This window comes from Urocampus carinirostris, chromosome 12 (assembly GCF_059441175.1).
Source record: "Urocampus carinirostris isolate Australia breed hairy pipefish chromosome 12, RoL_Ucar_1.0, whole genome shotgun sequence".
In the NCBI taxonomy this organism is placed as follows: Eukaryota; Metazoa; Chordata; class Actinopteri; order Syngnathiformes; family Syngnathidae; genus Urocampus; species Urocampus carinirostris.
This window is the reverse complement of record NC_142360.1, coordinates 17,042,230-17,055,212: the sequence shown is the minus strand read 5'-3', so window position 1 is coordinate 17,055,212 and position 12,983 is coordinate 17,042,230. Positions and strand designations below refer to the sequence as shown.

The following is a 12,983-nucleotide window of genomic DNA, read 5'->3' as shown; positions in this document are numbered from 1 at the left end:
ATTCGATCTGCAACCTCAGTGGAACTGTTTAAATCTTGGCTTAAAACACACTTATATTCTAAAGATTATGAAAGACCTATTTTTCATGTTGATGATGAATGTGGATTGTTTGTTGATGCTCTTCCAACATCCATTACAGCTAGTTCATGCACCATTGGTGACCGTGCAGGTTTCTTGATAATAATAATAATAATAATAATAATAATAATTTCCTTTGTATTGTCAATCTTTGTAACAATGTACACAGAACGAAATGTCGATACACCTGACCCGTTGTAGCGAGTCGATGCAGCCGCAGCCAACAGAGGGCGCCGCCATTATACCAATTAGGTATGTCTCGGCCGAGGCGCGAACCAGCGACCTCCCAGTCTCAAAGCGGACACACTACCATCTATTTCCTTATGCTGAGGTTTTTGTGTTTTTCATTGCCCTCGTGTAGGTTTTAGATCACAAGATGGTGTAATAATAGTCTGTATAGCCCTTTGAGACTTCTCGTGATTATGGGTTATGCAAATAAACATGATTTGACAAGTCAATGTGTCCACCCAAAACAAACTGCGAAGCACGGCTACAGCTACAGCTAGTATTTCAATGGCTCGTTACATTTTGTTCATTCATTAAACTGCAATTCTGTGTTCTGGGTTTTCATTTGTTATTTTGTTACAGTTGTATACTCTCAGTCGGTAAGGATGTCATCACGAGTCAAGCTTGACCCTTTTATGAAGTGGCCTTGCCACTTCGCCAGATTTTCACGCATCACTGGAGGTTCTGCTCCCATTAACAGCAATAACCGTGGTCATACTGTAATTAAAACGTATTAATAACATCATAAGGCATAGTAGTAGCATAGTAATAACATGTTAATAGTTGTTTTTTTTGTTTTTTTCAGAATTGCATTTCAAATTTTAAGCCTTCACATTAAACAGCCATCAGCTCAAAAAGGTTGTTGACCCCTGAATTAAGAGTCTATTTAGGACACCGGTAATTGGGAATTGACCCTAGACCACTTAGCAAAAGTTAACAATGTCAACTTCAACAATGGCCCAGTATATAACTGATGTAGCCATGGCACAGCAAAATGCCTAAAATGCATCCATGTGTAAAACAAATGTACGCATGACGCATCCACTACTTTTTCGAGAAAATTCTCAGACAAAAAGCAAATATGCATGAAAAAAAAGTGAGGCAGTCAGGAAAATTGAAGTAACCAATCGGAAACTGAATCAGCGCTCGGTCTGGATTGCGTCCTGCAAACTGGAAGTCCTTTTATGGAATATGATGTTGGCTAAAGAAAAAAAATAATTGCATAACTTCCATAAACAGACTGCGGGAGTATGTGGGCACATGGCTGACCGAACATAAAGAGGCACTCGAGGGGAGATGAGGTGTTGGGATGTCATAGTGAGGATGTGCAAAGACAAACGGCGTGTTTACACATAACTCTCCCACTCCAATGACGGATCCCCTAGCGGCACCTGGCTCCTCGAGGAACCATCATGCTCACAAACAGCTCATAAAGAACGCATTTGTTCCTGTCTGCGAGCAGGCAATTCCGGACAACCAAATGCATGCGCGCATAACGACACATGGTTTCCACAGATAACCGCAGCGACCCTGAGCGCACACCTAAATACGAGCACAAGTGGAGAAAAATAATTATCTGTCTTCTCAAATTATGGCGTCACTTCAAGGAAGCTGTGCCTCATGCGCCGTTGCGGTTAAATAGCATCAATGGAGAGCATTGGAAATGTTTTCGGGTGGAAAGCAAGCCATTTGTCGGGTCTTACCGGGCACTTTGAAAGTCCTGAAGTTGATGTTGACCAGGACAAAGTGGATGACAGTCGGGCAGTTCTTTTCGCCTTTTTTGGGCTTGAAGACATAGCACTCCTTAAGGCCCTCTCGGTCAAATACTTTTGGATCGATTTTCGGGAACGGGAGCTTGTTCATCCGAGCCCACTTTTCGGCCAGGAGAAGTTCCTGGTGTAAACATTTTAAAAACTCAGTAAGGGGTGCAATGCTATGCTGAAAAAAAATATCTGTTAAAATCAGTTTAAATCACAGGTTCACCTACATTATATTATTCTGGAGAGCCATGTATATTCTTGTTGCAAACAATCTTCACTATGTTGTTATTAATGACAATAAGTACTGTTCTATTCTATTCCTCTCTACCTTTCTTCTCCCTTACTCGACTATACTTTATTTGGTCAATATTTTCGGGTTCTGTTTTCCTGTTTACAGCTGCTGTCACTTGTCTTCATCGCCCTGTTTTTCCTCCTATCACAACTCATCCTCTTTCCTTTCCTAGTACTCCACCCCTTTGGTTTCTTGCTAGCTTGTTGTCTTTCTTGTCACTTTCCAAGCACACTTGTCACAGCACTCTTGTGTACCTAGTGTATCAAACCTTTGCTTGACCTCCCACACTTTGAATACTGGCTGATGAACCTTTGGACTGTTGACTTTGCTGCTTGGACTCACCGGAACCCTGAACCTTTCACCTATTCGCCTATTTGGTAACGCTTGTTTGCCTCTGGTGTTCTAGACACGGTTGCCTGCTGCCTTCCTTTCATTGTTATGGACTCTGCCCTTGTAAAGTGATTGTACTAATCTGTGCTTCTGCCTTGTGTTTCCGCATCATCCCTATAGAACTCCTGACAATAAACAATCAGAGACCAACACTAAATTTCAGGAAATAATCTAATAAAAGAAGAAAATGTTCTGTCAAAAGAGTAAACAAGCAATAGCAATCACTCAATATATATTAAAGTATAATTATAGATTTTTTTTCAGCTTCCCTGTCTGATAACGCAACATTAATGGATAACAGTCTCATACTACTCTGTAAACATAACAAGCTGGTAACATTACAACTATAAATAATATACATGTCGCTGGAAGTGTATTTCTGAAGGTAATACAGCATGTGGCTATTAATTAACTGTTCAGCATACACTGTTGCACTACCAACCACATATTTACGGAAAAAGTAGAGTAATGGATTACCAAAGGCATAGCAGTAGCTACAATGTCTGCTCACTACCCGTTGAGCTTTCTTGTACTGTATTTGGTGTCTGGATGTCCCCTTATCTTTCTCAGTTCCGCATTGCAACTCAGATGTCTGAAGGTACTGTGAATTCCCTAGAGTGATTATGTCCCGTTTAAATTTCAGACCTTAAACGGGGGGCTGGAGTCACTTGGTCGTGCAGAAAAATCAAAGGAGATGATGAGGTCGACACCGCGTTGGGGTCGCAAGAGGAGAGGGTAGGGAAGGTTGTAGGTCAAACCGCTGTCCACCACGTGGATCTTCTTACTCTTCACATCAAGAGGCTCGTAGATTCGGTCAAACTCATCTGGATCTATAAAGGTAATGTTCAAGTGAACGGTTATATACGAGGATAAGTGCCTCAACGGTGCAGGAAGCATCTTTTGTTTTTTTGTCTGACCTTTTTTTTTAAATTATTTATTCACCCTAAACTTTTTACTTTTATTTTTTCCACACGAAGGACTGAACCAGTTAAATAAAGCGTAAAGTAGCGAGGGGGCCACTGTATGTAAATCTTTCTGGACTACTTTCTTTTATCTCCATTGTCTAACATTTGTCTCTGGTATCGTATATAAAAATAGTGTGATAATGAGATCCATCTGTCCTTGTTCTTCTTGGCCTCTGATTATGCAGTCTTGATTAATTAGGAATTTGATTAAAAAAGCCAGGCGTTACGTCGCACTTTCCAACCGTGTATATATGTTTGTCGCGCGTCGCTGCAGCGAGGCACCCTTTGCATCCCGAGGCCCTTAGCATTCCGGGACCATTTGCGCCCCACTCTTTGTGACCCACCCTCCCATTCTCACGCAGTCTGCGTTGCCGGCTCCTCGAGCAGACTGTGCTGGGCAGCGTCCGGTTCTGTTGGAGCCAGACAACCGGGTGCAAGGCAGGACCGGGGTCTGCCCAAATCACTTCTCCTCCATGCGACTTCTTACAAATAAAATACAAAATTTCACTACCAATAATCACTAATTCATACCGGAGATGAAGGCCCGGGTGTTAAATGCACGGAACACCACTGCTACCTAGAATTCATGTAGATAGAAATGCCAGTCGTATGCACATAAACTCTAACAGAACAATCATTGCTTGTTGTTTTTACCTGTGACCGCATCCACCTCCTCCTCCGGTGTGCGTGCCGAGGTGATGAGCCCACTCACAGGAGAGAAAGGGATGCTGGTGTTCAAGTTCAGACCGAGCATGAAATTATGCACCTGGTCAGGGGAGGAGCGACAAGGTGACATTTCTATTCACATGTGGGCCAAATGACGTTCGTGTTTTCATCCAAGTCACCTTTCCGGCGCGGCCCTCTCTGGTGTTGAACAAGGCGGAGTCACTAAAGAGCGACGTGAACATCCTTTGAACCCAGCTAGCCTGAGCAGTGCGGTGATACTCCTCCTCTGACTCCTGGTTATCTGTGCCACCTTGACATTGTTATGTTAGAAAAAAGTAGATTAAGCAAGCAGATCCGAGGGGTCTTGCATTCATCATTTCATGTATTTATCCGGTAAATCCTTTGAACCTTTGATTTGTCACAAAAGCATTTGACATAACGCCACAAAGTTTGTTTTTCAACAAAAATATGAAAGCCACAAGTGATGTAATCTGTTGTGTAATCCATCCGTTCATTATCTGCACCACTTATCCTCAGTAGGGTCGCAGGTGCTGGGGCCCATCCCACCCATCTTCGGGCAGTGGGTAGGGGACACCCTGAACTGTGATGATGAGCTAGAATCGAATGCGTGTTAGACACAAATACATACACTACTCCTTTCCAACACTGATTTTCAAATGCACTTCCTTAAACAACGGTTCTGGCATGTCTCACAATACCCCCCTCCCCACTTCAAAAAATTTTCTCCTCAAATAAAATTCACGTAGATCACCCTTTTTGACTTCAAAACTGTGAATTTCTCCTAACGGTGAGAAATTTTAATGCCCGCAACAAGTAACGAGTTGCAGCTAACCTTTGCGGGGCTCGTCTTCGTTATCCATGCTGTCTTCTCCAACAATGTGCTGTGGTTTAATCTGCTCTGTAAAATGAGATACAAAACATTTAGAAGATTAAAATGATACAAATGCAAAGAAATGAAAGTGTCATTGGAAAAAGGGTTGAAACGTTTTTGGTTTTCAGTAAAATCAATAAACTAATGTGATAATGTTGGGAAAGGAATTACCTCATAAAAACAATGTTTAGTTTGGCAATCCACTGTACAGTGTCTGCCCATCCTGAGTAACATAACCTTTCACACTTGTGTCAGCAAACCTGAAAAACTCAACTGGGAGAGGTCAGAACCAAATTTCGACTTGTGTGAAAGTCAACGAGACAGAAATGCAGTCATGAGAAGTTATGGGGCCTCTATATGATTGCCTCTGAATAAGACTTTAGATCTGTGTTTTTGAATTTGAATTGTCCTTATTGTCATTTATATCAACGTCGTGAACCATTGTATGCAACAAGATTAGACATGGCATTCCAGGATAAAAACCTAATAAATAATTTAGAGAGAAAAAACAAGTTACAACGTATATTTACTAAGAATGAGCTAAATCATCTGCAGGGAAAAGAGAACAGAAGTTATACAAGTGCTGTGATCTTCGACTAATGCTAATTTTTAAGATGATATATTGAATCCCCTTCCAATCGTTTTGAAGTGTCCTCATTTGAGAACCGCTACCTTAGATCATTTATTTAGAACAACAATATTGCTAAAATGTTGAGTACAAAACGATGTGCTTTAAGGATTTAGCATTGCCATAACAATTCTTCATCAAGCCCAAAACAGACAAAGGCCAAAATGTGATACAAGCGACAAAGGAGTTTTCCCAGGATTGACACAATCAATGTTTTGTATCCGTTCATGTAAAGGTTATCTGAAACAAATGCATTTGACCGTGACAAACATTAGCAAATTCCCCGGAAGATGACACCTTCTAACTGTTGTTGGAACAACAGACAAAACACCCTCACCACGGATGCCACACAGCACATGTAGGAAAACTGGAAGCGGGCTGCAATGTATCCGAAAGTTATTTAAAAGACAAAAACAAATAAGCAAGAATGGCCAAGGATTTTTAGTGTACCATTTCCAAGGCTTTTGGGTGACAGCAAACCATGATCAGAAGACAATCCAGGGGTAAAAGTAACACAGCGGTCACTGAAGAACCACAGACCTCACCAGTTTAAGTTGAGGTCAGCGGTGACTCAAGGACATGGGAAATGGACAAACATGGAAGAGTTTCAAGGCAAATCCCACCACTGACAAATAAGAACATCTAAATATTTCCCTGAAATGCCCTCAGAAATAGTCAATGGACTGGTGCACTACGGAAAGAAATGTTTTTGCTCTGTTAGTAGACTATTATTTTTCTCTTTTTCATACCATACTTGTATACCTTTTTCATGGCCAAATTCAAGCATTTTTCAGAGCCTACTTTCCAATTTCTCCAGTACCACACACTTGAGTGTGCATTTATCAAGATATATGATTTTTAGATCTTGAATGAATCCCAAATATATTTGTTATTGAGACAAATCTCTCCCCGTATATGTATTGGATAAAAGTGACGGATTTAGCTTACATTTTCAGTTATAGGAAGTTCTTTCCATTAAAATATACCACTTGGAAACACTACAGATATCTGTTCCATGGTCCATAATATAATAAATGTCCATAATCAATACAATTACCTGGCACTAACACACATTTAATAGTGTCCTGTTTGGGTGAAGCATGCACCTGTCTTTTTGGGCTAACCCGTAAGAGATGCTTTATAGGACAATTCCATACAAACTAATGCCAGCTGCAGTTCATCAAGACGGAAGAAGAAATGCAATGGCAAAGCGAAGCCACTATAGAGCAATGTCAGCAACATTTTTAAGCAAACTTGTTGAGAAACACGAGAACAATAACTAGCATTTACAGCCACTCTACCCAAAATTCAAGGACTTTTCAATCCTTGAAAACACAACATTAAATTTTAAGCATTTTCTAAGATTTCAAGCAATTATACGAAACCTGTATATTTTATATGTATTTTAAGTAATAAATGAATACTTAAAATGACAGAAATTATATGATATGGCAGATAATGTTGATAATTTTACAAAGGATTCTCATAAAAAAAAAAAATTCTTTAAAGGAACATTAATAAATTTTACTTGTGTACTGTAATCCCTCGCTACAACGCAATTCACCCTTCACGGTGTCGCTGCTAAACTGATTTTCATCATATATTGTGTCGTGCAAAATGTTTGGTTGAGCCGTCCTTAAGAGAGTAGGTATTGGTAAAAAATAATTATTCCAAAAATTCCGGAAGACTAGCTGCTACTTTTTTGCTACATTTTGAACACTTCACTTTAAATATAGTGCAATTATTTTATTTTTTTTGTGGCGGCAAGAGGAAAACATCAAGCTGCTGTACAGAATTTGCAACTTTTTTATCCGTTCCCGCCCTCTCTGGCTTGTTTCATGATTGCAGCCTCTGTCAAGCTCGTTTATGATGCACGTGCAATTACGTGCAATTCTCAAACATGCATGAATAAATTCAGCTTTTTTATCTTTCCTGGGGTTTGGTTTGGTGTATGGACTGTACTTGAAGCAGGCCTATTCTTACTTTCACCATTTTTATGCAACACTAACAAATCAGAACAACAAAAGGTTGAGGACAAGAATGACATCACTCTACTAACCCCTTGTTGCTCCTTTCCCCCATTCTCTCCTACCTAATGTGTTCTGCACTAAACATGTTTGCTAATAGTAAGATAGAAGCAGATAGTCGCAGTTGGCTAACAAGAACAATGGCTTCCTTGAATCCAGTTTGGCATTGTTACCACTTGCTTAACTCATTCAATGCCCAAGGTTTTTCTCAAATTGGGAGAGCTGGTGCCAGCTAATGTTTGCCATTTTAACTTATTTTTGAAGGCCTACAGAAAACATAGTTCAGTAGTTATTTAGGCAGAGGATATACCAAAAGAAATCTTGAATCCTCATCTTTCATGTAAAAAGAAAATGTCTAGTTTTTAACATTGTTTAGTAAACAACACTCTAACATTGCTACGTTTCTTAAAAATGCTCATTTCTCCCAAAATAACTTCTGGGGAAAACGGCTTTTGTGAAAGAGTGCTTAGTTTTCCCATTTGTTGTAACGCTAATATCTAAACTATGCTCTCCATAAACACATGGCTACTTTTCCTGCAATTAACAATTTATTGCAAAAACACTGAACTGTTGCATAAACTATGCATGAACTATGTATGAACGATGCATGAACTTTGCAAGAGCTTTTCTGCGCTGAACATTTCCGGTGAATTTATCACTCGATTTCGGTCACCATGGCAATCACGCTCCCTCGGGCGATTGCGTTCCCTCGGGGGACCACATTCCTGCGGACGAGCACAGAGCGTCATCCATCTGTGACCAGACGATAATGATGGGACTTTTGTCATCTTTGTTTTAAAGCAAAAAGCTCTGTTGAATAGTTAACTGCCAGTATTTGTACATGGTCTGCATGTCTTGTGACTCTCACCACATTGCTTCACTATGCCTTTTCGCCATATGGGGCCGCTTACACACACTCAATTGACAAATATAGGAAGTGGCTTCCACAATGTGTGGACAAAGATCTGATCAAAGCTACTCCTGCCTTCAAATGGTTATTTATCATACTGAAACTATTCCCAGAGGCCTAATACTTACCGATGAGCAGCATCAAACCCTGTATAACTTTTTAAAAATAAAACAATAAAACCTAATTTATAGGTTTTGGCATTAAATGACAATGCTTTTGCCATCTTATCCATACGTCATGGCATTGAATGAAGGAAAAAAATGTACCTTACATTTTTAACAGGCACCTCAAACAGTGCACCCCACCTTCTCAGACACTATGAAACACTTCCTTAAAAAAATAATTGACCAATGTGAAAAATACACATTTGGATAAATGCATCATAGTGCAACATAGTCCAAGAGCCGCATAGAGTGGTGGTTACCTGGCTCCTCTACCAGTTGACTGGATTAGTTACAACTCCTGAAAAACCTTTTACATCCACATTAACACCAAACTGTACATGGTATTTAATGGCCAAGACATATTTACCAGCACACAATTAATCAGCACTCAACTCCGATTCACTATGTTTGAATTCATACATTTACTGCTGAGCGTTCTTGACATAGTGAAGGATTGCTTTCTCAGCTAATCTAAAATGTCTTGATGGCACTGTTGTCTTGGCGCTTACCTAACTCCTCCTCCATGGTGGAGCCTCCGACTGTGTCTTTGACTCCTAGCACTCTGTTAAAAAGAATGGAAAAGGCGCTGCCCCACACACCTGCCAAAGACCAAAAGACAGACTTTTATTTCACATTTCTTTGTATATGCTATTGACGCAGGCATAAGAATGTAAAAATGTCCTGTTCCTGCACTGAGGTTCTGTTTCTCTGTAGGTTCCTTCTGTAGCTCCCCTATCGCTCTCAACCTTACCTTAACTGTTCACTCACGTCTGGGTTCAATTTTCCTCCTTATGACTGCGGTCGTTTGTCCTGATTTGCCTCCTGTTATAAAACTCTCCCTCATCACTATTTGAACTCTCTGTCCCCTTAGCTCTGAGCTAGTTCGTTGCCTTCCTTGTCATGTCCCAAGCAATCTAATCTAAACCTTGTTTTTTTATTTCACCTTGCCTACCCTCCTAGAACACTACCCTTTGCCTCCATCCTCAAACTGACTACCTATGCACCAAACCCTGTCTATATAAAATACCTCCCTAATTACACAAATCGTTGTTTCCGCACTGTGTTTCCGCACCATTTTGAGTGGACCAAAAACAAAAAAAAATTTCTCACCCATGAGAAAGTGGAGAGGGTTTTCTTCACATTTCTTCACAACAGTTCCCATGAAGAATTTGCTTCCGAACAGGTCAGGCGTCATGAAGGTTCCGTATTTCGCCATTCCAATTTCATAAGGGCTGAACTCCACCCAATCTGCGAGGGAGATCACTGTGTAAGACCACGGGCTCTAGTTTTGTACAGTGTATCGGGTAGTCAAAGAGCAGGGAGTACATAACGAAATAGTTTCAATTAACATATTGTGCATGGTTCTGGAATGTAAGGAATGGGAGGAAGCTAAAGAAGTATCAGTATAAGAAAGGTCTTGTTCCTCCTGCATTCCAAAACCATGTCCTTCTGAAGAATTTGAATTGTACAAAGGTTTGAATTAAAGAAGTGACTGGTCAAAGTTGAGCTTGCGTTTTGTCCAATCTTCTTAAATCACATATGTCAAAGTCAAGGCGATCGGGCCTCATCTGGCTCCCGGAACAGTTTCTTCAACCCCAGAGAGGATCTTTTTTCAATATAGTATCATACACCAGGAATTGTTGGGTAGTTTATTCACTGTACATTTCTTCTCCTTGAACTTTACATGATTGTAGTTTAGTAAATGATGGAAATTTGCCCGTATATTTTTTTTCTTTGAAGTGATTTTAACCCTAGTTTTGCTAAAATATAAAATACAGGCTACTGATGTTCCCTGAATAATACCTTCTTACATTTATTGACCGAGACGAACGATTTTTATGTCAAGGAAATGTTTGCTGTGTGCCTGTTAAAAATAAATAACTGACAGAGCCATAAGTGTCACAAGCCAGAAACGGAGACAGGATCCAATAGCGTTCATTTGTACTCAGTTTTATTGATAAAGAGAGAGCAGTGCTTGCTTCCACGATCCGATGATCGTCAGACACGGGTAGCTGAAGGCCGGAACGCGGAAGTGGCACTTCCGTGTCGAACGAGGGTAATCGTAGGCAGCGGGAAAACAGGTCGATGGCCGGGACAGAGGAGCAAGGGTAGTAACTAGTCCAGAAAAAAGGTCGGCAACAGGTATCAGGCAAGAAACTGGGCAAAACAGGTCGATGGCCGGGACGGAGGAGCAAGGCAGAAACGGGTCCAAAAACAGGTCGGCAACAGGTATCAGGCAGGAGAAAACAGGGCAGGAGAATGTCGGATAGTGCAGAGCTTGCCTAGCTAAAAGCATAGGTTCGCGAAACAGTCCGACGCCGGTTACAGGGAGCCGGGGGGTTTCAAAAGTGGCAGGGAGCCAATCAGCGACCAGGGCTGTTGGCGCCAACGGGGCAGCCACAGGTGCCCCGAATCAGTCATCATGACAAAAAGAAAATATTGCTTTATTTATCTGATCATTTTGGAATATATTTGTTAGTTTTTAAGTAGGTTCAATTAACTTCCCCAGACAGTATTTTCTCATTTTAATAATGTTTCACCATTCGATCGTTCGGACTTCAGCTTGAAAATTAATTTTGTATTGGGCCCTTCCATCTGTTTGTGTTTGAGACCCTTTATTAGCTTGTAAGTTAGGGTTCTCAAACGTGCACCCCCTAGGATAATAGTTTGAGGCCTCCGCCTTTTTAAAGTAAGTGCTACCCATTTTACTATTTTTTTTGCTCTTATATTAATCCTTATCGTTTTTCAAATTAAGATCTTATTTTGTATCGAAAATTAACATCATTACTTATTTGCTGGATTATTGTTGCGTTTATTTACTATGTACTTGAGAACAGCGGAATGTTTTTATTAAAGGTTTTGTTTTGGAAAAACCGATATGCCACAGCTAAACCAGACCATAGCTCCAGTGGTCCCCAAGAAAATTGGGTATAAGACCCCTGTCTTAAGTATTCCCCATAATGGTGATTATTACAGGGATGTCTGATGTAAAGCAAACAGGAGGTCCATTTGCACCTCAGGGCTAAGAAGAGGATTATACCATTCAGGTAACATGAAAGTCAACTGAGGCTGCTTATTATTATGACATATTTGTTCAGACTTGCATGACTTAAACTTAATGGGAACAGCAACAAGCACTCCAAGGCATTAGACTAAAAATAGACACCTAACTGCACGCAAACATACGCCGACACCACTATTGTACTAATTATTGCTACCTAAAATTGCAGTGAGGTATTTTCCCAGGTCGAGATTTTGCTTTGGAAGAAGAATCGAGACAAACTCTTCAATGCGTGCTTGTCACGCTTCAAACAAAAATGTCTGAAGATCATAATTAGGATGTGTAAGCACACAAAATTTGGAGGGTACATTCACAAGAAAACAAATGCTATCACCTCTGCCAACAAAAATTAAGAATGAAAAATAACAGCAGATTCCACCTTTCAACTTTTGCAGATAGTGTGAGTGCAAAGAAAAATTCTTGCTGTATTGACATTTTTTTTCTTATATCTTTGACCTTAGTGTTTTGACAGTATATATCTATCAATAGATAGATAGATAGATACATAGATAGATAGATAGATAGATAGATAGATAGATAGATAGATAGATAGATAGATAGATAGATAGATAGATAGATAGATAGATAGATAGATAGATAGATAGATAGATAGATAGATAGATAGATAGATAGATAGATAGATAGATAGATAGATAGATAGATAGATAGATAGATAGATAGATAGATAGATGGATAGATAGATGGATAGATGGCTCTTGCTTATCTTAAAAATGAATGAGGACTGTCACAATAGCGGCTAAGAGGCTCCCATTGTGAGCCTGAGAAGTCAAATGCTTCCCCGTGTGGATGTGGCTCACTGACAATGGGCCCCCATCAACTAAATAGCAAAGATCATTAGACAGACAGACAGATAGACCGACAGACAAATACATTTCCATGTTTCCTTTATGGACTTAAATGCCAAGTGTAAATGTTCTGATCAAACTCATAACTACCTGCAAACATGAGCTCCGAAACATCTGGCTTGACATGCAGGCAGGTGAAGAGAGGAAGAGGACATTGTGCCTGGTTTATTTTATCCTGAATGTCACTTAACTTGATGTCCATCCTCTAGTGAAGAATGAAAACGTTAACTCGCGTGTATTGTACAGTAACACATAATGAAATAAAATAAAAAAACTTT

The 12,983-nt window shown here is 40.1% G+C and overlaps 1 protein-coding gene across 2 annotated transcripts in view; it reads right to left on the bottom strand.

The window, feature by feature from the left end:
- Positions 1–12,983, bottom strand: part of pla2g4ab (phospholipase A2, group IVAb (cytosolic, calcium-dependent)) — a 52,511-nt gene that overhangs the window by 17,436 nt on the left and 22,092 nt on the right. For both annotated transcript variants that reach the window (XM_088350260.1, XM_088350261.1), the window contains exons 10-17: positions 12,796–12,910; positions 9,889–10,026; positions 9,288–9,377; positions 5,011–5,076; positions 4,337–4,467; positions 4,146–4,257; positions 3,172–3,356; positions 1,788–1,977 (exon numbers count right to left, since the gene is read on the bottom strand). In XM_088350260.1, the coding sequence (XP_088206386.1) occupies positions 1,788–1,977; positions 3,172–3,356; positions 4,146–4,257; positions 4,337–4,467; positions 5,011–5,076; positions 9,288–9,377; positions 9,889–10,026; positions 12,796–12,910 (1,027 nt within the window). The remainder of the gene's footprint in view (positions 1–1,787; positions 1,978–3,171; positions 3,357–4,145; positions 4,258–4,336; positions 4,468–5,010; positions 5,077–9,287; positions 9,378–9,888; positions 10,027–12,795; positions 12,911–12,983) is intronic.